Source organism: Protopterus annectens, chromosome 3.part0 (genome assembly GCF_019279795.1).
Source record: "Protopterus annectens isolate FY-2018-M chromosome 3.part0, PAN1.0, whole genome shotgun sequence".
NCBI classification, from domain to species: Eukaryota; Metazoa; Chordata; order Ceratodontiformes; family Protopteridae; genus Protopterus; species Protopterus annectens.
Genome location: NC_056731.1, coordinates 138,402,930 through 138,426,651, shown reverse-complemented (window position 1 = coordinate 138,426,651; position 23,722 = coordinate 138,402,930). Strand labels below are relative to the sequence as shown.

The 23,722-nt window shown below is 42.2% G+C and overlaps 1 protein-coding gene across 1 annotated transcript in view; it reads right to left on the bottom strand.

Moving 5' to 3' along the window:
* Positions 1-268: 268 nt before the first annotated feature.
* The window catches only part of MALRD1 (MAM and LDL receptor class A domain containing 1), a 3,217,568-nt gene continuing 3,194,114 nt past the window's right edge, over positions 269-23,722 (bottom strand). Inside the window, exons 26-27 of the mRNA XM_044065510.1 lie at positions 472-557; positions 269-375 (exon numbers count right to left, since the gene is read on the bottom strand). Of these exons, the coding sequence (XP_043921445.1) occupies positions 269-375; positions 472-557 (193 nt within the window). The remainder of the gene's footprint in view (positions 376-471; positions 558-23,722) is intronic.

Below are 23,722 nucleotides of genomic sequence, written 5' to 3'. Positions count from 1 at the left end.
GTTGACACACATATGTTAATTTCCTCTTTTCTATCATGGGTCTTAATTAAGGGCCTTCGTGTGACCTAGCATTACTGCTTTGGGAAAGGACACAATGGCCAGTACCCGGTACCATTGATGTAACGCTATGACTAGTCCATTTCTGAACGTTATTAAACAGCTGGCTGTAAATTACAACTTTTAAGAAATGTAATTATAAATGCTACATGTTATTGGTGTTAGTACAATCAAGAAAGAAGCTAGATTAGATCAAAACACTAAGTTTGATTTACCTTGTCCAAATTTTCTGTCTAAAGAGATAACAGATTCCAAATACAAGTCCAACGGTGAGTAGAGCTAATCCAACAGCAAGCCCAGCCCAGATTTCCCCTAAACCTAAAAGTAAATTGATACAAAACATGATAAGTAAAAAAGTGCGACTACTAATAAAAGAAGAATGACAGGCTGTTTAGAGATGTGCTTATTTCTTACCAGATCCACTGGTCTGATGTGATGTAGGGCTGGGATGTGGTTTGATTTTAATGTGGCATCGATTTCCCTTCCATTCTGCTGTACATCTGAGGAAAGGGCAAAAAAATCATAATGTGGTTATTAAAACTTAAGCTCAGCATTAAACATTTCATACAAATGAATGTATTATTTCTCTGAAACCATATACCATGAGATGACTGGATGAAACTGTCTGACTATATATTCACACTCAGTAGCAGAGGAATGAAAAACATTAAACTATGCTACTGTTTATGACAGCATTGTGGGAGTTGTGATTTTACAAATATTAGCTGTGGTGTTACATATGTATTATATATGTATTTCATTTATCTTTATAACAGGGATTTTGTACATTGTCATTTCATATGCTTTGTGGTATGTAACATAATATAACTCTTTAAATAATGACACATTCAAGTGCAACTTGGACAAATAGATGGGTGAGCATAAATTCACCCTGGGGGTGGCACCCATGTCCCACACGGACTGTAAAGTATGTCCATCTAACCAAGGATTAACATGCCTAGGCTTATAAAGACTCTAGGGCCGCTAGCCTAGTTACCTCTTATGAACCTATGAACCTATGAAGACTGCTACACTGCAGCTGATATAGATATATATATATATATATATATATATATATATATATATATATATATATATATATATATATATATATATATTCTATCAAAAGATTTGCAGCATTTTTAATTCAGCAGCAACCTTGCTGCCCCTATGTAAATTAGTTTTTTCTTTAACGGTCTACTTTAAAAATGGTGGTTGAGCTTTTCTAATCATGCATCCATAATGTTTGTGACATGAATGAGTTATATTAATATTTGATTTTTCATGTTGTTATCAGTAAACTGTAATGCAAATTGTTTTATTACATGATGTATCCTTGTTTCTGTAGAACTATCTCTAAAATTAGATGTTATTACTTAATTCAGAATATTGTTGAAATTATCATTTCATAATTTGATTTCTGTAATCTAACAGATACTCAAAAGCATTGATTAGAGTACCTATTTATAGTCACTTATCAAAGCCCCATACTACCTGAAACATGTAGGAATTGGGTTGCTTATTTTCTCCGTGTATCTCTTGACAGAATAGGTAAACAATACTAATCATTAGTTTTTTTTTTTAGAAACTGTAAATGTGACCAGATATACTGTTTTCTCATAAAAAAACTGTTACCTCCAGAATCATGGACAAATCCAAAAATAATACAGGACATTCGGGTTACTCTATAAAATATGAATACAATTAACCTGAGTCATCAACATTATTGAGGTTGTGAATTAACATGCATTTTGTAAAGTAAACAATGTGTATAACTTTAGTTATTGTCATTATTTATTTAATGTAATCTATCCCTTCTCCCAAAATTGCAATTTTTAGGAAGGAATAGGATGGACAGAGAAAAACTGTAACCCAAAGTCAGGGTCATTTGAGAGGTACTTGACAATAAATACAAGTCTTCAAGTCTATTAACATATGCAACGAGAGACATCTCTGCAGTTTTGCAGTTTACAGAGAGTTGTACCACAGGATGCAGCTGACTTGTATCTCTTTAAATTATGTATCCTGTAGACATTCTGGAATATGTCAGGTAAAAGGAAAATACTAAGCAACACAGAGCAGGTAACATAGAGATTGAAATGCAGTAATAGAGGAGCTGTAATTCAAAAATGTTTATTCCAGTCCCAGATGGCTTACTATAAATACTATACTATACTATACTATAAAATTCAGGCACACCTCAGAAACTCCTGGTACTCTCAGCATAGCTCATACATGGATAGTCTGAGCAAAGGTATACACGGATAGTCTGAGCATAGGTATACATGGATACCCTGAGCATAGGTCATATACATGAACTCTGAGCATTGCTCAAACATGGGTGTGCAATGTAAAATGATTTCTTTGCAGCCTCCAGTCATTATTTTGTGGTAATACTATATGTGTTATTTACCAACCCTATGTGTTCCAGTTTAAGTTAAGGAGGTAACATATGTATTAATTCCTTGTATATGGTTGTCTGTATTGATCACAATGTAATGCATAATAGTCACTTCATGTCTCATCTACTCCATATCTTATTTCTATCTCTCAAGTCATTAATGCCAGGACATTTATTGTGCAAAGACTGAGTGCAGACCAGGTTTCATAGCCTGTGTAAAAAGGTCCAAGTACTTAAATTGTGTGGAACAATGCAGACATTTGAAGGGGGTGTTGCCTCCTCTGAGAGATATTCCACAAATAAAACAAACCATTCTGCAGTATTCTTTTTAATAACAAATCCTGCTTAGAAATTGTAGGAAAAAAATTACAATGGCAAATATAAACTAACAGCATTATACTTCATTTTGAGAGAAATAAATCCCAAGATGCATTTTTCAGATTTTTGACCTGTAATAAACATTATGGCCTATACAATCAAAAAAATCAGTAGGGTTATTGAAACACTAATAAATGTATTAATGCTGGCTGTACTTATGTTTGTGTCTGTGCATGTGCACGAGTACATCTCTGTGCATGTTTACTCCCCCAGATTCTCAAAAGCTTGCAAGGAGTGCAAGATCGGTGCAGGAGCTTAAGCAGGCAATATGTCTGCCATGCGATCCAGGAACAGCCTGCAGGGGCATGCACAAGCACTCCTGCACTAATCCTGTACTGACTAAGCCCTGGTATGCAAATCACCACATTTGCAGGAGAAATCTATGCAAATGAGATGATTTTGCAATCCAGGAAGCTTGCAACAGTCCGTGCAAGACTAATGCTATCTTCAGAAATGTACTCAGTTAGTAACCGAATACATTTCTGCAAATTCCAAAACGGAGCTGTGACAGCCCCAAATAAAGGTTGCATATCATGTAGTAAGCATGCCAACAGCCAAGTATAAGGACACTGGCATTGAAAACAAACAAAAAAACAAAAAAAAAAATACAAAAATCAACTTATATTTTTTTTTAGCTGATCTCGGATGTTTAAGCGTAGGGCAGCAGCGTGCAAATGGGATCGGGGGAAAATAATAAAATAAACCTAAAATAAGCAGTCTAACTAAAATCACTATTCTGCCATGCAAGTCAATGGCAGGCAGAAGACAACCTGACCAGTGAGAAGTGGCTGCTAAGGGGGGAGGCTCAGTGTGAGACATGTAACTATGCATTAGCAGGCAATCCTATGCAAATGAGGGGAAGGATAGTGAATCCCAGTTTTCCCCAGCATGTTAGCCAGGTCCCAACAGTGAAAGAGAAGGAATAGCTTTGTGCAAGCCTCGGAGATATGTAACATCATTGGGGGGGGGGGTGTCAGGCATACTGTAAGTGGATTGGAGCCCTGTGGCTTGGGTTTGCTCCTTGCTTAGCATGTCTAAACCTGCTTAGCACTCTTTTCAAAGCCTAAGTGGGTGTGCGCACCGCGCACTGGGTTTTACAGAAAGAAAAAAGACGTTAAACCAGGAAATAGCAGCATTGTGCACATTTGTGCACTCTGTTTGCGCGGGGCACCCTGGGCTTAAACAGGAAGGCAATGAGAAGGGAAAACAGCAGTAGGAAGGTAATCAAGGAGAACTAGCTTAGCTGGAAGGTGAAATGTATCAGAATCAGCCAATTACACAGGCAGCAGACCAGCCCAGACCAAAACACTATTATAAACTAAGCAAACACCTTCCCCTCTGTTTTTTTCACACACCACCGGTGTAAACAAGCCGGGAACTTTTAACACTCACAACAGCAAAATGATAGGACTGCAATAGCCATCATACAACAACTTGTGGAAGAAGCTGAGGGTGATGAGGATGTAAATGCTGTCCACCAACCCACAGTGAGGAGACGGAGAAGAGTGTACAGACCTAGGGTAACCTACCATGGACTACATGAGCTGGAAATAGTGGAGCACTATAGAGTGGACAGGGACTTCCTACACCAAATTGTTGAGCTGTGCCGGCCACGCCTGACACACAGAACTAATAGAGGGGAACCCATCCCAGTGGATACCAAGGTATGTGTAGGCCTAAAAGTACTAGCTACAGGTACCTTCCAAAGGCCAACTGCGGATATGATGGGGATTTTAGAGGCATCAGCATTCAGGGTTCTCCACCAGTTCCTGGATGCTATGTCAGCACATGTTGGTGAGCATGTATATTTCCCCAACATCCGTGAGGCGTTGGCCAGCAATATGCAAATGTTCCACCAAACAGCAGAATACCCTGAGGTAGTGGGTGCTATAGACTGCACACACATACACATCAAAGCACCACCCGGTGAGCAGGGTAGGGTCTACATCGACCGCAAGGGCTTCCCCTCCATCAACTGCCAGGTCGGGTGCGATGCCCAGGGCATAATAATGAATGTGTGTGCTGGTTGCCCTGCAAGCTATCAATTTTCCCACATCTGGCATCTGACGCAGCTGTAACAGAGATTTTCCATCGGGGACATCCCTGATGGTTGCCTAGTTGGGGATGCTGGATATGCACTGCAGCCGTGGCTGATGACACCCATCAGAAATTCACACACACCTGAACAAGATCTCCATAATAAGGCAAACTCACAGACTAGAATTATAGTAGAGCATGTGTTTGGGATGCTAAAGTCATGGTTCCGGTGCCTGGACACATCCGGTGGAGCCTTGCAGTACTCACCAGCTGCATGTACCCAAATTGTCCTTGTATGTGCCATGCTACACAATATGATCTTGTGGAAACAGCTGCAGCAGGAACAGCATGAGGCAGGGCCACTCAGCCCTCCCACCATTGCCAAGCCCTGCACAGGCACAGAGTGACTCAGAGGAGGATCAACCTGAGCCTGCCCCAGTAGGCAGAAGGAGGCATGCCCAGTATGCCCTGGCCTTGGCAAAGAGGCAATGCATAGCACATACACTGACACAGGAGGGACCCAGGGAATAACACCTCTATCTGACTCTCACATACAGTAAAAGGGATGCCAAACATCACACTACCTGTGCCTAACCATGTGTACGGAGTGTACTATGTGCATCCGACAGAGACAGCTCTGCAGCACCCCCCTCAATACTGGGACACCTACAAGGTAAGTGACTCACACATGCCAGTCGGGGGGAGTCACATACCCAACAACAGTCACAGCCAGCAGGACAGGTGTAGACAAACACAAACAAAGTCTGTGCTATGGCCTCTGAATGAGGCCTATGGGTAACCACCCCCCCCAGGCCTACACAGACAGACTACAGCAGGTCAGGCAGTGGGATGTCAGTTCTGGAGGGTAGGAAGTCAGAAACTAATATGTAGGTAATTAAAAGCTAAGAACTGTAGTACACTGGTATGCCTCTAGTCAGCATGATAGGTAAGACAACAGACCAAAATGGAGTACCCGACATACCAGTACAGTCTTAGCAAATGTGTACAAGTGTCAGGTATGCCACCCCCAAAATCCTGTGTAGAAATGTAGAAATAGTCAGGTGTGCCCCCCATCCTACGTAGAAATGTAGTAACAGTCAGGTGTGCCCCCCCAATCTTGTGTAGAAATGTAGAAATAGTCAGGTGTGCCCCCCATCCTACATAGAAATATAGTAACAGTCAGGTGTCTCCCCCACAATCCTGTGTAGAAATGTAGAAATAGTCAGGTGTGCCCCCCCATCCTACGTAGAAATATAGTAACAGTCAGGTGCCCCCCCCCCACAATCCTGTGTAGAAATGTAGAAATAGTCAGGTGTGCCCCCCATCCTATGCAGAAATTTAGTAACAGTCCATGCCAAATGATCAACGGATACCCTGCAGAGACAGCATGCTACCTGTAGGTGTACAACACAGAGGTCAGCACTGCAGTAAAAACAATCTGGACTCGATCCACACATTCAATACAGACAGTCATACTGGCCATGCTCACACACTTAAACACATGAAGGTCATGTCTGCAAACACCAGTGAACCAGACATATCTGGCAGCTGCAGATGGTAGTGCAGACACTCCTCATTATGCACCACTCATGCTTTTGCACACACAGTGGATAGGAATACAGGCATATATGTAAGGACAACACACTATAATAAGTCAAAGGTAGACATACATAGATGTGTGGAAGAGGGTGACTGTGATAAGGAGCCATCCAGGCCTGTCCCACCCAGCACACAGGCAAAGGGCCACAAACACACGAGGGTCAGATGTCACTCACTGCAGATACTACCGGTATCTGTCAGCACTACAGAGAATGTGGTGCACATGCCAGCTGTGCATCATGACTGTACAAGGAAGTAGTCATCTAGCAGCTGTATATACGTACCTGTGAAATATGACCCAGGTTATGCCCGCATGTGGTGTGTCAATGCCTAGATGAATGGGTTATGGACCATGCAGACACACTGCACTCTCCATAGCCCCACTATGACAAGCTTGCTGAGGTTATCCACTGTGAAATACACCTTTGAGAGAGTTGGATCCCTGTAATCCCTGTGGCGCATCCCATAACTGCATACTAGTGTAGTCTGATAGAATAGTTAGGTAGGAGTTCCAACCCCAGCCTTTGCAACTGTGTGTGTGTGTGTGTATGTCTGTCTGTGTAGAAAGCAATGCTTTTTAGGGTAGTCACACTATAATTTAAATGCTCTACTTTGGTAAGGCTGCTGATGTCACCCACCTAGAAATACATCTCTGGGAAGGTTGCATTCCAGTAATCTTTGTTGCATGTGCCATAACTGTGTACTGGTGTAGTCTGATAGAATAGTTAGGTAGGATTTCCAACCCCAGCCTTGGCAACTGTGTTCATGTGTGTGTGCCTATCTGTGTAGAAAACAATGCTTTTTAGGGTAGTCACACCCCCTACAATTTAAATGCCCTACTTTGGTAAGGCTGCTGATGTCATCCACCTAGAAATACATCTCTGGGAAAGCTGTATCCCACTAATCTCCATAGCGTGTGCCGTAACTATGTACTGCTATAATGTGATAGAATAGTTAGGTAGGAGTTCTAATCCCAGCCTTGGCAACTGTGTGTGTGTTCTCATGTGTGTCTGTCTGTCTTTGTAGAAAGCAATGCTTTTCAGGGTAGTCACACCCCCTACAATTTAAATGCTCTACTTTGGTAAGGCTGCTGATGTCATCCACCTAGAAATACACCTCTGGGAATATAGTATCCCAGTAATCTCTGTGGTGCATCCCATAACTGCGTACTGCTGTAGTGTGCTAACATAATTAGGTGTGTTCTAATCCCAGACTTGTTAAGTTTGTGTGTGTCTGTCTATGTAAAGAACAATGCTTTTTAGGGTAGTCACACTCCATACAATTTGTATGCTCTACTTTGGCAAGGCTGCTGATGTCATCCACTTAGAAATACACCTCTGGGAAGAATGTAGCAGAGTAATCTCCCTAGCACGTTCCATAACTGCATACTGCTGTAGTGTGATATAGACCTCTGTTAGAGGTTATATACCCACACATGTTGGTTGTGTGTGTTTCAATGTCAGTGTAGGGAGCAATGCATTTTAGGCTAGTCACACTCAATACATGTCAAATGCCCTACTTTGGCAATCTTGCTGATGTCATTCATTGCGAAATACACCTTTGAGGAAGGGGTTCTCCAGTAATCCCCATGGTGTGTCCTATTAGAGCTCCATACTATAGTGTGATATAGACCTCTGTTAGGGATTCTATACCCACACATGTCGGTTGTGGATGTTTTGTGTGTGTTTCAATGTCTGTGTAGGGAGCGATGCATTTTAGGCTGGTCACACTCAGTACATTTCAAATGGCCTATTTTGGCAATCCTGCTGATGATAGCCAATGTGATATACACCTTTGGGGAAGGAGTACTCCAGTAATCGCCATGGCATGTACTATAACTGTGTTGTGCTGTAGTGTAATAAACTAGCTAGGTAGGGGGTTTACTCCCAAACATGACAGGTGGGTGTGTGTATGTGTAACTCGTATCCTGTGTGGAGCTGGGTGTGAGAGTGTGACACCTGGGCCCAATGTAGAGTGGGTTTTGCAAATTTCTTATATGGTGGCCCTAGTATATATCACATTGTCCACTGTACAGGGATAACAAATGTAAAGTAGCCGAGAAGCTGGGGTTCAAATCCTTACCCATACATAAGACATCAAGGCCAGGCAATCACAGTTAGCAGCCCCAGTATTACCCAGAGCACACTTTCAGCCCATGTCTCATACACACACACACACACACACACACACACACACACACACACACACACACACACACACACACACACACACATGCCAAGGCAACAGCCAATATGTGTGCAGTACACTGCATATTGGTGACTGATAGTAACTATGGAGTGAATGCAGTGACCTACAGAGGGCATGCCACCCTGTCCATCTGTCCAATAGGCACATACAGGCAGACAGTGCACCTTCCCCATGTTCCCCATTGGACACCTGCAACACCTGTGGTGCCATCACATGTGATCCTCAAAGGACATACCATGCCTGAAAACATGCCCTGTATGGACAGATGCCACACCAGGGAATGTCATTAGCATGCTATCAATGCAGGTGCAGGGGTAACCTGCTTTCCATTACCAGTTCCTGCCACAGCTGGCCAAGACTGGCACATCTGATGATAATCTGTGTACACAACATAGGCCCGACACCCCAGATACAGTTCCCGTTACTGTACATGCATGTGGGAGGTGTGCACATCCCATACACTGTCCATGTCTTGGACTAAGGAACACATACATGGCAAGCGATGCACACCATTGGCCACATGCAATAGTCACCCAGGTGACTGGATGGTGGATAAAATACCCACCTGTGTGAGCAAATGCAGAAACCACAGCCCTGAGCCACAATGCAGACAATTGTCATGTGGCCTGATGCCAATGTATACCCATCACCTAGCCTTGTATAACCATCTGGCACAGTCGACCACCACATATCCGTGCAGAAATGCACTCATGCATACCAGTCTCTAGGAATACCATGTTGGTGTTGGCCCTTTTCATTCACTGTGAGCAGGAACTAGATCTGTTGTTTGGCAAACAGCTTCTCGGATGGATTGGGGATTTGCCTCTAACAACATACACTGTGGAAACAGGGCAACACACAGGAGGGGGATGTGCCTGACCTGACTACAGACTGTAAGTGCTGCCATACTGCATTTGGAGTAATGTTGGTTTAACAGTGTTTGTGTGGATATGGCTGTCCTACATGTTTTAATACCTGCCATGTCAGTTCTATGTTTATGAGGAATCCCCATCTGTAGGGCCATCTGCAGACTGGGCAGTGTGTTGTGCCTTTGGTTTCATGTGTTACCCACAGAGCATCTATCTGTGAACAGTAGAAGGTAGTGTGAGGATTGCAGTCTGTAGATGGTAAACGCCATTACAGTTACTGACCTCATATCCCTCATAGGACATATGTTGCTACAAACCCTGTTACAACAGTAAATGTATGAGGTTACTGGCCCTGTGTATGTGCTTCCAGCCAGAACTCTGTCAATCTTTGTAAATATGTCGTGCATTAAGAGGTGCATACTGGGGATGTACAAGCCAGTGCATTTCTTTGTGCTGGTCCCAAGCATGGATAAATGGGGAAGGTTGCGTCAGGAAGGGCATCCAGTGTAACACTTGGCCAAATCATTCATGCTGACACCAGTAAATATTTACATACCGGATCAGTCGAGGCCCGGGTTAACAACGACTGCCACCAGTACTGTTAGCCAACACGGTGCTGGTGGAAATTGGGCTACGGTTGGCCGAAAGAGTAGAGGAGGGGAAAGGCATGGCCAAAGGCAGGAAGAGAGGAGAAAGGCTAGGACTGTGGTAGTGAGGGTCGGAACTTTGAATGTTGGCAGTATGACTGGTATAGGGAGAGAGCTAGCCAATATGATGGACAGAAGGAAGGTTGGTATATTGTGTGTGCAAGAAACCAGATGGAAGGGGAGTAAGGCTAGGTGTATCGGAGGTGGGTTCAAATTGTTTTATCATGGTGTGGATGAGAGGAGAAATGGCATAGGAGTTATCCTGAAGGAACAGTATGCTAAGAGCGTTTTGGAGGTGAAAAGAGTGTCGGATAGAGTAATGTTTATGAAGCTGGAAATTGATGGTGTAATGATGAATGTTATTAGTGCATATGCTCCACAAGTTGGGTGTGCGATGGACGAGAAAGAAAAAATTTGGAGTGAGTTGGATGAAGTGGTGATGACTGTACCTAAGGGTGAAAGAGTGGTGATTGGAGCAGATTTCAATAGGCATGTTGGTGAAGGGAACAGAGGGGATGAGGAAGTGATGGGAAGGTATGGTGTTAAAGGACTGCAGAAGGTCAGATGGTAGTGGATTTTGTGAAAAGGATGGACATGGCTGTGGTGAATATGTATTTTAACAAGAGGGAGGAGCATAGGGTGACATATAAGAGTGGAGGAAGATGCACACAGGTGGATTATATCCTATGTAGGAGGGCCAATTTGAAGGAGATTGGAGACTGTAAAGCAGTGACTGGGGAACATGTAGTTAGGCAGCATAGGAAGGTGGTTTGTAAGATGATGTTGGTAATCAAGAAGAGGAGGAGGAGTGTGAGGGCAGCAGCAAGGATCAAATGGTGGAAATTGAAAAAAGGTAATTGTGAGGTAGAGTTCAGGGAAGAGTTAAGACAGGCACTGGGTGGCATGAAGAGTTATCAAATAGTTGGGTAACTACAGCAGAGCTAGTAGGGGAGACAGCTAGAAAGATTATTGGTATGACATCTGGACAGAGAAAGAATGTCAAGGAGACATGGTGGTGGAATGAGGAAGTACAGGAGAGTATACAGAGAAAGAGGGTGTCAAAGAAGAAGTGAGATTGTCAGAGAGACGAAGAAAGTAGACAGGAGTATAAGGAGATGAGGTGCATGGCAAAGAGAGAGGTGGTGAAGGCTAAGGATAAGGCATATGAAGAGTTGTATGAAAGATTGGACACTAAAGAGGGAGAAAAGGACCTGTACCAATTGGCTAGACAGAGGGACCAAGCTAGGAAAGATGTGCAGCAGGTAAAGATGATAAACGATAATGAGGGAAACATACTTACAAGTGAGGAGAGTGTGTTGAGCAGATGGAAAGAGTACTTTGAGGGGTTGATGAATGAAGAGAATGAGAGGGAGCGAAGGTTGGATGATGTGGGGATAGTGAATCATGAAGTGCAATGGATTAGCAAGGAGGAAGTAAGGATAGATATGAAGAGGATGAAGAATGGAAATGCTGTTGGTCCAGATGACATACCTGTGGAAGCATGGAGGTGTTTAGGTGAAATGGCAGTGGAGTTTTTAACCAGATTGTTTAATGAAATTTTGGAAAGTGAGAGGATGCCTGAGGAATGGAGAAAAAGTGTTTGGTACTGATTTTTAAGAATAAGGGTGATGTGCAGAGCTGTAGTAACTACAGAGGGATTAAATTGATCAGTCACAGCATGAAGTTATGGGAATGAGAAGTGAAAGCTAGGATCAGTCACAGCATGAAGTTATGGGAATGAGAAGTGAAAGCTAGGTTAAGAAGAGACTTGATGATTAGTGATCAGCAGTATGGTTTCATGCCAGGAAAGAGCACTACAGATGCGATGCTTGCTCTGAGAGTGTTGATGGAGAAGTACAGAGAAGGTCAGAAGGAGTTGCATTGTGTTTTTATAGACTTAGAGAAAGCATATGACAGAGTGCCTAGAGAGGAGTTGTGGTATTGTATGAGGAAGCCGGGAGTGTCAGAGAAGTATGTAAGAGTGGTACAAAATATGTACGAGGGTAGTGTGACAGCAGTGAGGTCTGCGGTGTCAGTGATGGGTGCGTTTAAGGTGGAGGTGGGATTACATCAAGGATCAGTTCTGAGCCCTTTCTTATTTGTAATCGTGATGGACAGGTTGACAGACGAGCTCAGACAGGAGTCCCCGTGGACTATGATGTTTGCAGATGACATTGTGATCTGTAGTGAGAGTATGGAACAGGTGGAGGAGACCCTGGAGAGATGGAGATATGCTCTAGAGAGAAGAGGAATGAAGGTCAGCAGAATTATGACAGAATATATGTGTGTGAATGAAAGGGAGGTTAGAGGAATGGTGAGGATGCAAGGAGTAGAGGTGGCGAAGGTGGATGAGTTTAAATACTTGGGATCAATAGTTCAGAGTAAGGGTGAGTGTGGATGAGAGGTGAAGAAGAGAGTACAGGCAGGATGGAGTGGATGGAAAAGAGTATCAGGAGTGATTTGTGACAGATGAGTACCAGTAAGAGTGAAAGGGAAGGTCTACAACAGGGTAGTGAAGCCAGCTATGTTATATGAGTTGGAGACAGTGGCACTGACAAAAAGACAGGTGTTAGAGCTGGATGTGGCAGAGTTAAAGATGTTAAGATTTGCACTGGGTGTGACGAGGGTGGACAAGATTAGGAATAAGTATATTAGAGGGTCAGCCCAGGTTGGAAGCTTTGGAGACAAAGCCAGAGAGGCAAGATTGCATTGGTTTGGACATGCACTGAAGAGGGATGCTGAGTATATTGGGAAAAAGATGCTAAGGATGAAGCTACCAAGTATCAGGAAAAGAGGAAGGCCTAAGATAAGGTTTATGCATGTGGTGAGAGAGGACATGCAGGTGGTTGGTGTGACAGAGCAAGATATAGAGGACAGGAAGAAATGAAAACAGATGATTCGCTGTGGCGATCCCTAAAGGGAACAGCTATAAGAAGATGATGATGATATGTGCTGTACACCATCATTAGTATCATCATTTCTGATAACAAGCCAGTGAGACATCAGACAGCTACACATGTTATGTACAGTAGGGGTTATATATGATGACATGACCTGGACATTCTGTGGTTGTTTGTACAGTACTGAGGTCTGTGTACTTATGGTGAATGCTGACAGTGTGTGTATTGTTAATATGTACTTTGGCCAGTGTACAGACTGTGGTAGATGTCATCGTCCTAGGTCCCATCCTATCTGATGTTACAAGCTGCTCCACAGTATGTTACCATATTGGCTTACATGTTTATAGGGCCATACACACACATGTCCCATATCACAGATGGGCATCAGACCACACTGTGTAGCGGCCCAGTATATGTAGGGTTAGTGTGGGAGTGGCACATATGAGTATGGTGTTGAACACATTGGTTGTGGTTATGCAATTTCACACAGGTGTATTTTAACCTGTGCTGTGACATGCCTGTAGAGCCTGCTATATATGCAGGTACATGTGCATTCCTTCACAGGAGATGTAGGCCAGTGTTCAGCCAGTCTGCCTGTAGCCTGTACAGTGCTTTGTTATATGCCTAGCAGCTTAGTGTACTTACCCAGCATGGTGTCATGTCCAGATACTTTCCAGATGTACTGCTGCTGGGCCTCCCTTAACAGTTATGTATGTCAAATAGAGCTGTGGGATACTGTACAGATGTGTGTCAATATCTAGTGGGTTGTATGTGGCCATGGCACCTCTGTGCCAGCAGTTATTATGTGTCAGGAAAAACTGAGGTGTGTGAATGCATAACCTATGGGGCAAATGTATACCAGTCATTATGTGTTATACCCATCTACATGGCTGTTAACATCCATATTGTCAGGCTTGGTCCACATGTTCTGCACTAAGGGTTTCTGTGTATACCTCTGGACAGTACAGAGTGTGTCAGAATGTCCACATCTATTGGCCAATATCTCTCCATTAGTCCACAGAAGCATTACGTGCTTGCAGTGGTACTGTACTATGATGTCCTTAGGATGTCTGTCAGTAGCCAATGGCGCACATGTGAAAAGCAGATGTGACCTACCACACACACCATGTCTGTGAAGACAATCCCTATTACAGTAGCAATAGTCTGCTAATATACCTGCTATACATGCCTGACATCCTCTTGCACTATGAATGTGGGACTATAGGGGCTGAGGTAGGGCAACACTCCATGTTCAGTACATATGGTGAATATATATGTACATATGATTATCCAGATATCTATATAGATAATTGCACATATTGATATCAACATATACAGATGGGTGTGTATATGTACATAGATATGCATATACACACCCAGCTATATACATATACAGAGCAGTATATGTCTACACATATACAGATAGAGATACATATGCACATATACGTATACCACGCTGCCATGCCTGCCAGCAGTCCACTGCTGTTGTATCCCCCACAGATACGGTGGGGCTGGGGCCATATATGTGTGGGCTTCACTTACACAATACATGTGAGCCCATATGCACTCCAGAGGCCATGTATGTGGCATATGTCCCTGTATTAGTGAGTTTGGGGGGGGGGTGCACCATACATAACCTAGGCTGTTACATGTGGGGGTATCAGGGGTGAGCTGCCTTAAGGTATCTGGATGTACAGTACCATACATGTCACCTATCTTGACATTACTTTCATAAAGTGGGTTACTGCAGGCCTACTGCCTCCTGCCATACAGACTGTTCTGTTTGCCAGTGTGCCTGTGATGGTGTCAGTTATGCAATGTTATGTACAGTTACAATCCAGTTGGTCAACTGAAGTCTTTACCACCTAGTGATTGTGTACAGAGTGTAGATAGAGGCTGCTGGACTAGACATCTTCATCACTTACTGTTGATTGTGTGGTATCCTGTGGCCCAGTCTGTCTTTACTAATGTACAATTTGAAAGGCTTGGCCTGGAGAGCAACAGTTGTGGACCTTTCCAGACTACTTTATTAGTATAACTGTTTCACAGTTGCATTACTCTGTTGATATGGATGTCAGTGTCTGAACAACTATATGACATGGCATAGAGATCTGTAATAGTACACAAATAAAGGTATTCCATTTCTGCAAACCTGTGTGTGGTGTTTATCCTATAACCTCTCTGTGGGTATAAGTTGCAGGCAATGAATGTCATTTGTATGGGTGGCTCATCCAGTGTCCAGTTGTTAGGTGTTAACTGTAGGCATAGTGGCTGTACTATATTGTGTGCGCCTACTATATAAGTATCTTACTGTACATATCTCTGTGTGTATGTGCAGTCACATGTATATATATATATATATATATATATATATATATATATATATATATATGTGTGTGTGTGTGTATATATATATATATATATATATATATATATATATATATATATATATATATATATATATATATATATGTATATATATATATATATATATATATATATATATATATATATATATCTGCATATATCTGTGTGTGTATATGTATCCTGGGGATGTTGATAGCTTCCACATTTTACATTTCCTATGTGAGCCAGACTGTACTGCATGATATGTTATCAATACCAGCCGGACATCATACAGGTGCGATGTAGTACTGTTAACATCATGTGCCCATGTAGTGTCAGGTCCTGGTTATGGGATCTGTAACACTTGGTAGTGTATTGCAGGGCAGACATGTTTGGCTGTGGGGGGTATGCCAATTCATACAAGACGTATATTGTTTGGGGCCATTCAACCCCATTAATGGTGCATGTGGACATATATGTTTCTGTTAATCTACCATTGCTATCTACAGATGTACAGATGTATGGCCATATATATTTATATAGGTATATATATATATATATATATATATATATATATATAAAAACTATGTCTGTATATACCTACAGATATATATATATATATATATATATATATATATATATATATATATATATATATATATATCTGCGTACATATATGTAAGTTGCTGTGTATATGTCGACATATAGGTGTTGACATATATATGTATAGATGTAGGCATTTGCATGTATATATGTTCATATATATTCATATATTTATATATATATATATATATAGATATATATATATATATACATATATATATATATATATATATATATATATACATATATAGATATGTTGTATCTGTTTTGATATTAATATATGTATGCACACACATACATCTACATGTTGGTATACATTCTCTGTATTGTTGCATGACTGGGCTGGATGATATGTTTGTTAAAACATCAGACTTATGTATATTTGGCATGGCTTACTGATAAATCACTTTGTCTATGATGTGCAGCATCCTGGGTTTGAGCCTTGCTGAGGTAGTTTATTTTGTTGCTGGGCAGAACACAGGCCATTGGATACAGAGTGATTAAGGCACTTTAACGCAGTTGTAAGCGGGTTGGCATGGGTTTGCGTGGCGGTAAGCATTGCTAACTTCCAGTTACAGTTTCTTACACTCAGTTAGCTTCTAAATTGTTTAATCTGTGTAAGCAGTGCTTACCACCATGCAAGCAGGCTTAAACCTGCTTACTGCTGCTTAAAAGTGCTTACTCCCGCTTACCCCATGCTAATTTCTTTAAAAGAAAAGAAAAAGGGGTTGATAGGAAAGTGGTGAAAAAAGGGGCACAAGAGGGAAAGACAGTACGGAAATTAGCCAGAGATGTGCAGGAAGGGTTTAGGGAAGGTCCATAGCTGCCCATTTCTTCTACAGCAACAGCTGTGCATATACACTGAATTTGGAGGTAGATTTCAACACTCAAACCCCTGAGTGGGAGTGAGGACAGCAATAATTTGTTGTGATGCCAATTAGACCGGATTACATGTGTCCAGTGGACATGTGTGCGAAATGGACAGCTATGTATGGGGCGAGATTTTTTTGTGGAAACACATTGCCTTTTTTTTTTCAGGTGAAAGTGGGATGTTGGGGAAGGGTAGTAGGTATATTTGGGGAGGTAGGTTGGTCAGGTTAATAGACAAGACAGACAAGACATATACAGGGGTGGCATATGACACATGTGGCAGGTAAACACCTTGGACAGGGAGGGGTGTTTGGAAGTCGCAAGCCCACGAGCCCCCAAATGGAAACAGTGGGACTGAGGTCCCTACCCATGGGTAGTCTCTACTGCACCTTCATGGCCCCAAAGGTGGCTTTGCTGGGTATTGGGCAGGAGAGGCAGGCTCACCCTCTAATTGTGCCATACTGCCCTCAATCGAATCTCCTTATCGAGTATGCTACGCACCATGGATAGGACCTGATGGTGGGTTACAGGTACCTCTCTGCCCCCGCTCCCAGGGGGGGCTGAGCCCCTTCCCCTGCGGCGGTTCCACCCGAAGGTAGTGCAGAGCCAATGGAGGAGGAGTTCTCAGGCTGGGCCCCAGACGTGCTGGTGCCCGATGCCATGACCAGCTGAGGTGGGACAGGTGGGTCTGCTGGGACCGGCCTTCCCATACAAGCTATGCTGTTGCAGTTGTAAGAAAGATATCAGTTAGTAATAGTCAACAGCATTCAGAATTAGTTATAACAGCATGCATAGGTATTCCCATTAACCCAAGACACCAGATTTACAATAGTTGCAGAGCAAGCAGAATATATGCATATATGGGAAAACAGTGGCCATTACAACAGCATGCAGGTTTCATTGATGGCAACAGGCCACCAATATGGGAGTATTTTAACATGGCACATGCATGGAACCAAATGTGAATATTTATAAACCAATAGGACATATGTCCAAACAAAAGTTTGGAGTGTACACGTACCCATTGAGGTGTGTAATTAGGTTATTGTTGCACATATGGTGGGGGTGAGAGAGAGAGTTCAATTAATAACTAATATATCCCTGTAGTTTTCACAACTTTCTTAGTCACTGCAGTGATCTGTCCCTTACATGTATTATTACACTACCCAATGTCCTTACTTTGTACAATGGTATGTTTGTAGATTAGTATATATGTGGACTGTGTCTCACGTATTGGCTACAGCTCTTACCTGTTATAGCTGTTGAGAAAATCATTGTTAACACTACCTGATGATTTCTACACATACTCCCAGGTTCCATGCTTGTAGACAGGTATATAAGTGAACTGTGTTGTACCTACAGTCTACACCTCTTACCTGGTACAGCTGTTGAGAAAATCATTAACACTACCTGACAATTTCTACACATACTCCCAGATTCCATGCTTGTAGACAAGTATATAAGTGAACTGTGTTGCACCTACAGTCTACACCTCTTACCTGTTATAGTTGTGGAGAAAATCTTTGTTAACACTACCTGACAAATTCTACACATACTCCCAGATTCCATGCTGATGCTATACACATACCTAACAATCTGTTATTGCACACACTCTTGTCAAGGGTTGACAGGATGCAGGTGTTAATGTGACATATTTTGAGAATTGCTGTCATACACTTTGGGTGAGATGCTACAATGACAAGTTTGTTTCCATAAACATTCTCTGACTATGTACAGGTCTGACCATCAGTTATATGTCAGTAAAAGCTGCCTACATTTCTTGGATCATCACACTAAATTTGTCAGGGGAACAGGTTACCGGGCAGCAGATTTGGGCCATTTATCTGGACATGCTGGACAGATCAGAACAGTTGAGAGGTATGACTATGCATATAGCTTACTACCTGAACATTCTGCAACAGTCTGTACAGTTGACGATTATGATTATGCATACAGCTTACTATCTGAACATTCTAACAAACAGTACAGTTGTTGGGTCTAATTATGCATACGGCTTTCTATCTGAACATTCTCACAAACTCTGTACAGTTGTGGGGTATGATTATGCATACAACTTACTACCACTCCCGGGATTCAAACCCCTGCTGTGTGTGGTAAAAATATTACAGATGACATCAAAGTACACTGTGCTATCAGATAATTGGTGTGAAGCATTCCAATGTTTTCTGTCTATGTCTCCCTCAGTTGTACAATATGACTGACCTCTTGGGACTTCCAACATTGTTATACTGAACTTCCTACGCATTTTATCTGCTTTCAGCAGTGTGGATAACACTGCTTAATACAACAGTACTATTTATAGTATGCAACACTACAACAACATATGAAAGCAGAATGTACACAAGCACTCCAGGGGTTATACTTTTATTCACAAGATATTACAACTTTATTTACACACAACCTATATGACAGTCTTCCTGCCATGTTGTCTAGTTTATTCAGTACATCCCATACACAATACATTTTTATACTGGAACAACACTTTCTAGAACTGTTATATTTATTTGTTATGACAGTACATGCAAGATTATTACTAACCTGCCTTGTGACGCAGCCTTTGCAGTCTAGCAGCATGGGCTTGCTGGTTCACAGCCCGCTCATCTACAGCTGTCAAATATATTTAGCCATTACCTATCCATAGTATACACAAGCTAGGCAAGCATTATCTACATAGTAGAATGAGTACTTACTCAATGCTGGGGCATCAGTCAACCCACTTGATTCTTGGATCCACTGCTCCAAGAGATCCCCCCTCCACCGCTTCAGGTCAGCATGGTGATGCCTGACCTGCTCACCAGTCTGGGGGATACCAGTGGCACTGGTGAGGTCACGGGCGAGACTGTTCCAGGCCTCCATTTTATACTAAGAGCCCTGGTACTGGCCCTGCAGTAGTCTCTGCTCATGGTGTTTTACCAGGAGCCATTCCATGAATCTGGACTCCTGGGTGCCCCAGCGCTGTGCTCTAAATCAAGTGCCTTCCCCAACTCCAGCCATTCTGCCTACAGTGGGGAGCTGCAACCAGTTATGGGAAGTATTCCCACCTGTGGTGTTTAAATGCACCTGATTTCCCACACTTTTCCATGATTGGACGGTTTTGAAAAGGCTAAGCTATGGGCACACCTGCTTACCTAATGTTGGCATTGCTTATAGGGGTATACCACTGGGCAGGTTGAGTTAGCCAGCCTACACATTGCTTACACCAACTAAGCTGAGCTGTGCAATGCTTAGTGTTGCTTAATATTTAATTTGCATTATATTTTCCTTTTGGCATTGATTTATTATTTGTTACATCTTATATATGTGTCTGGTATCCGTGATTCATGTGGACGTACACTGTATGGGGTCATGGGGACTTCAACACTTTATTACAATAACACCTCACATCTGGACTTACTGCAGTACTCCAGTTCACATATTTATGTTATGTAGCAGGTTATACAACATCAGACTGTACATAGATTCCTTTCACTTGTTCAGTTTGATTTTCCTATGGCGAGGATTTGTTTATTGAAGCTTCAGTATTATGTACTATTATGATGGCTTAGTGGTTAACTACTGTGACTGTACTGTACAGGGTCCTGGATGTGAGCCTTGCAGAGGCTGTTTATTTTGTTGCTGGGCAGAACACGGGCTGTTGGATACAGAGTGATTAAGGCACTTTAAAGCAGTTGTAAGCTGGTTTGCGGGGAGGTAAGCACTGCTAACTTCCGGTTACAGTTTCTTATACTCAGTTAGCTTCCAAATTGCTTAATCTGTGTAGGCAGTGCTTACCCCTGCACAAACGCACTTAAACACGCTTACTAGTGCTTAAATATGCTTACTACTGCTTATTTGTGCTTAAACCTGCTTACTAGTACCTTATTCATTATGACACTGACACTTCACATGTGAATTTCCTGCAGTACTCCAGTTCATAAATATATTTTATTTAGTGGGTTTTGCAACAACAATATTGGTTATAACATGCTTTGCCATGTAAAATAGACTGTGCCGTAGTGGAACTTGAACCAGGAATGCCTGCTCGTTAGGCGAATGGTCTGCCTACTACACTATTGCTGTGTTGCTTCATTTGCATATATCTTCCTTGTTATCCTCTTCAGCCTTTTAAGCTGCTTTAACCATAGCTAAGCGATGGGCACACCCGTGCACCTATGGTTAGCTGTACTCGGATTTTTAAAAAAAATAATAAAAGGGATTCTTCATTTAATTTATATGTACTGTTGCTGTTGCACACATGGGGGACTGTTGGTGGGGATATGCGGACACCTATGAGCAGTCTCACTCATTTCTTACCACTTTCTGCTGTTCTACATTGCAGAAGCATGTTTATTCTGAGAGCTCTGCTCTCAGTCACGCCCCCTGCACTCGTACACACTCCGTGTAAGCCTAGGAGCTTGGGAAGTGCATCCTATTAATATGCATGGCACGCTGCCGTCCTGCTCCCAAACAGGCGCTTCCGTGCAGGACTAAGCTAGTCCTGCATGGAAGATTAGTAGATCTGGGGGACTGTCTGTCCATCTATGTCTATATAATAATGCATCCAACTGAAGTTGAAATTCAAGAATTTGAAATGCTGTTCTCATAAAATAGTGTGTACCCAATGACAGCATGATTTGTACATAAAATACTGGTATCTTCAGAAGCTGTGCAGCACACCATTAGCTGCTATATATAACAAAATGGACCCTGTGATTGCTGGATAAGGAGCACATTTCAGTCTCAATGCTGAGCAATGCTACTCCCTCAGCAACTTGAAAAAACAGTATCCTTCACTCAATAGAAGGTGAGACAGCTAGTACAACATTTAAACCTAGCCTGCTTTCAAGTATCAGAGGATTACAAGTCATGACCTCCCAACACATTATGGCCAGTTCTTTGACACATAGGGGTAAAACTCTTACTGCAACCTAGATGACCACAGAATGGCTAACAAACTCGGAGCTAGAGAAATATAGTCCAGTGTGATAGGGAATGATTCAGTGTCTGATGCATTTATACCCATCCTAAGTGATAGAGGCAGCATGTCCCACTGTTATATCAGCACCTGCTCAAGAGACAGGAATGTAGAAGACAGCAAGATGGGTCAGGATGTGGAATTGTTAATAAAAAGCCCCATTCCTGGTAGACTTCATTAAAGAATGTAAAATCAGCTATAGATGTTCGGGTTAGACTTTAAAGAAATGAGCACACTGTGCCAGGGATGAAGTCATATCAGTTGTTTCCAAGTCATTTTATGGCTTGGGGGAAATAAGGAAGTAATTAGAAGTTATGTACCTACCATAACGTTCCATGTTAGTTGTCTTCTCGCCTTCTTTCTTGCTGGATGGGTTAGGAGCCGATCCTCGGCTCCGACTCGGCACTTGCTAAGCTCGAGAGCTAATTTTACCAGCTCGAGGCAACCCTATATCCCATGATGCAAGGCGGAGACTACCCAGATCTCGTTTGGTAGCTAAAGAAATAGTAATATTTTCTTCCAACTGAAGAGGAGGAAGAAAAATAACAATACTAAATAACATCATAACCCTCTAGAAAGGATCAACCTAATCTAGTGACACTAGAAGTTGGACAGCTAGAAAAGGGAATAACCTCTTAATAGAAGATGCATAATCTTCTCGGTCTGACCAGGCTATGGGGATGGAGGCGGGACGCAAGAAAGAAGCAGAGAAGACAACTAACATGGAACGTTATGGTAGGTACATAACTTCTAAATGTTAAGTTGTCAATCTCGCCTTCATTCTTGCTGGATGGGACAGCGTCCCTAGCACCTCTATCCTGGGTGGCTCAATGGAACAGACTCTTGAGAATTGGAACCAAAATTCGCTCTGTCTCTGGAGGCCAAGTCTAATTTGTAATGTGTAACAAAGGTATGAGGAGAGGCCCATGTGGCTGCTGCACAAATAGTGTCTATTGGAAGTCTAGCTTGAAAAGCTGTAGATGTAGCTAGAGCTCTGGTAGAATGGGCTTTTGGCTTAGAAATCAACTCTTTGCCTCTGAGCTGATAAATGTAAGTGATCACAGAAGACAGCCATCTAGATAAAGTTACCTTGGAAACTGGAAGGCCTTTCCTGCTCTCTGCATAGGATAGAAACAGTTGATCAGATTTCCTAAAAATTTTAGTCTTGTCCAGATAATATCTGAGCTGGCGGTGAACATCAAGACAATGTAACTTTTGTTCCACTCTATCAGAATAATTCGGGAAAAACACTGGAAGATCAATGGATTGATTTAGGTTCATCTTCAATGCCACTTTTGGTAAGAAAGACGGATTAGTCCTTAGAGATACCCTATCTTTGTGGAATATTAAATAGGGAGGACGAATGCAGAGAGCATGAAGCTCAGATACTCTCCTGGCAGAAGTAATGGCGACTAGAAAAAGTGTTTTCCAAGAAAGCAATTTCAAAGAACAGGCAGCTGCAGGTTCGAAGGAAGAATCAAGGATGTTAAAATTAAATTTAGATCCCACTGTGGTGGGGCGTCTCTAATCGGAGGTTTCAGTAAAAAGATACCTCGAAGGAATGCCTTGCAAAGTTTATGTGACATAATGTTGTGGTCCAAAAGGCCTATATGAAAATTTGAAATGGCTGCCAGTTGAACTTTCACTGTGGAAGAAGAGGATCCTGAATGAAAAATCTCAGCTAGGAAGTCCAATACTGAATGAATTGGAGCAGTATAGGGGTCTATGTTCCTAGCTTTTGCCCAGAAAGAGAAACGTCGCCATTTACTAGTGTAAATCTTTCTGGTAGAAGATTTTAGGGAAGCTACTATGATATCCCAGACAGGATTAGA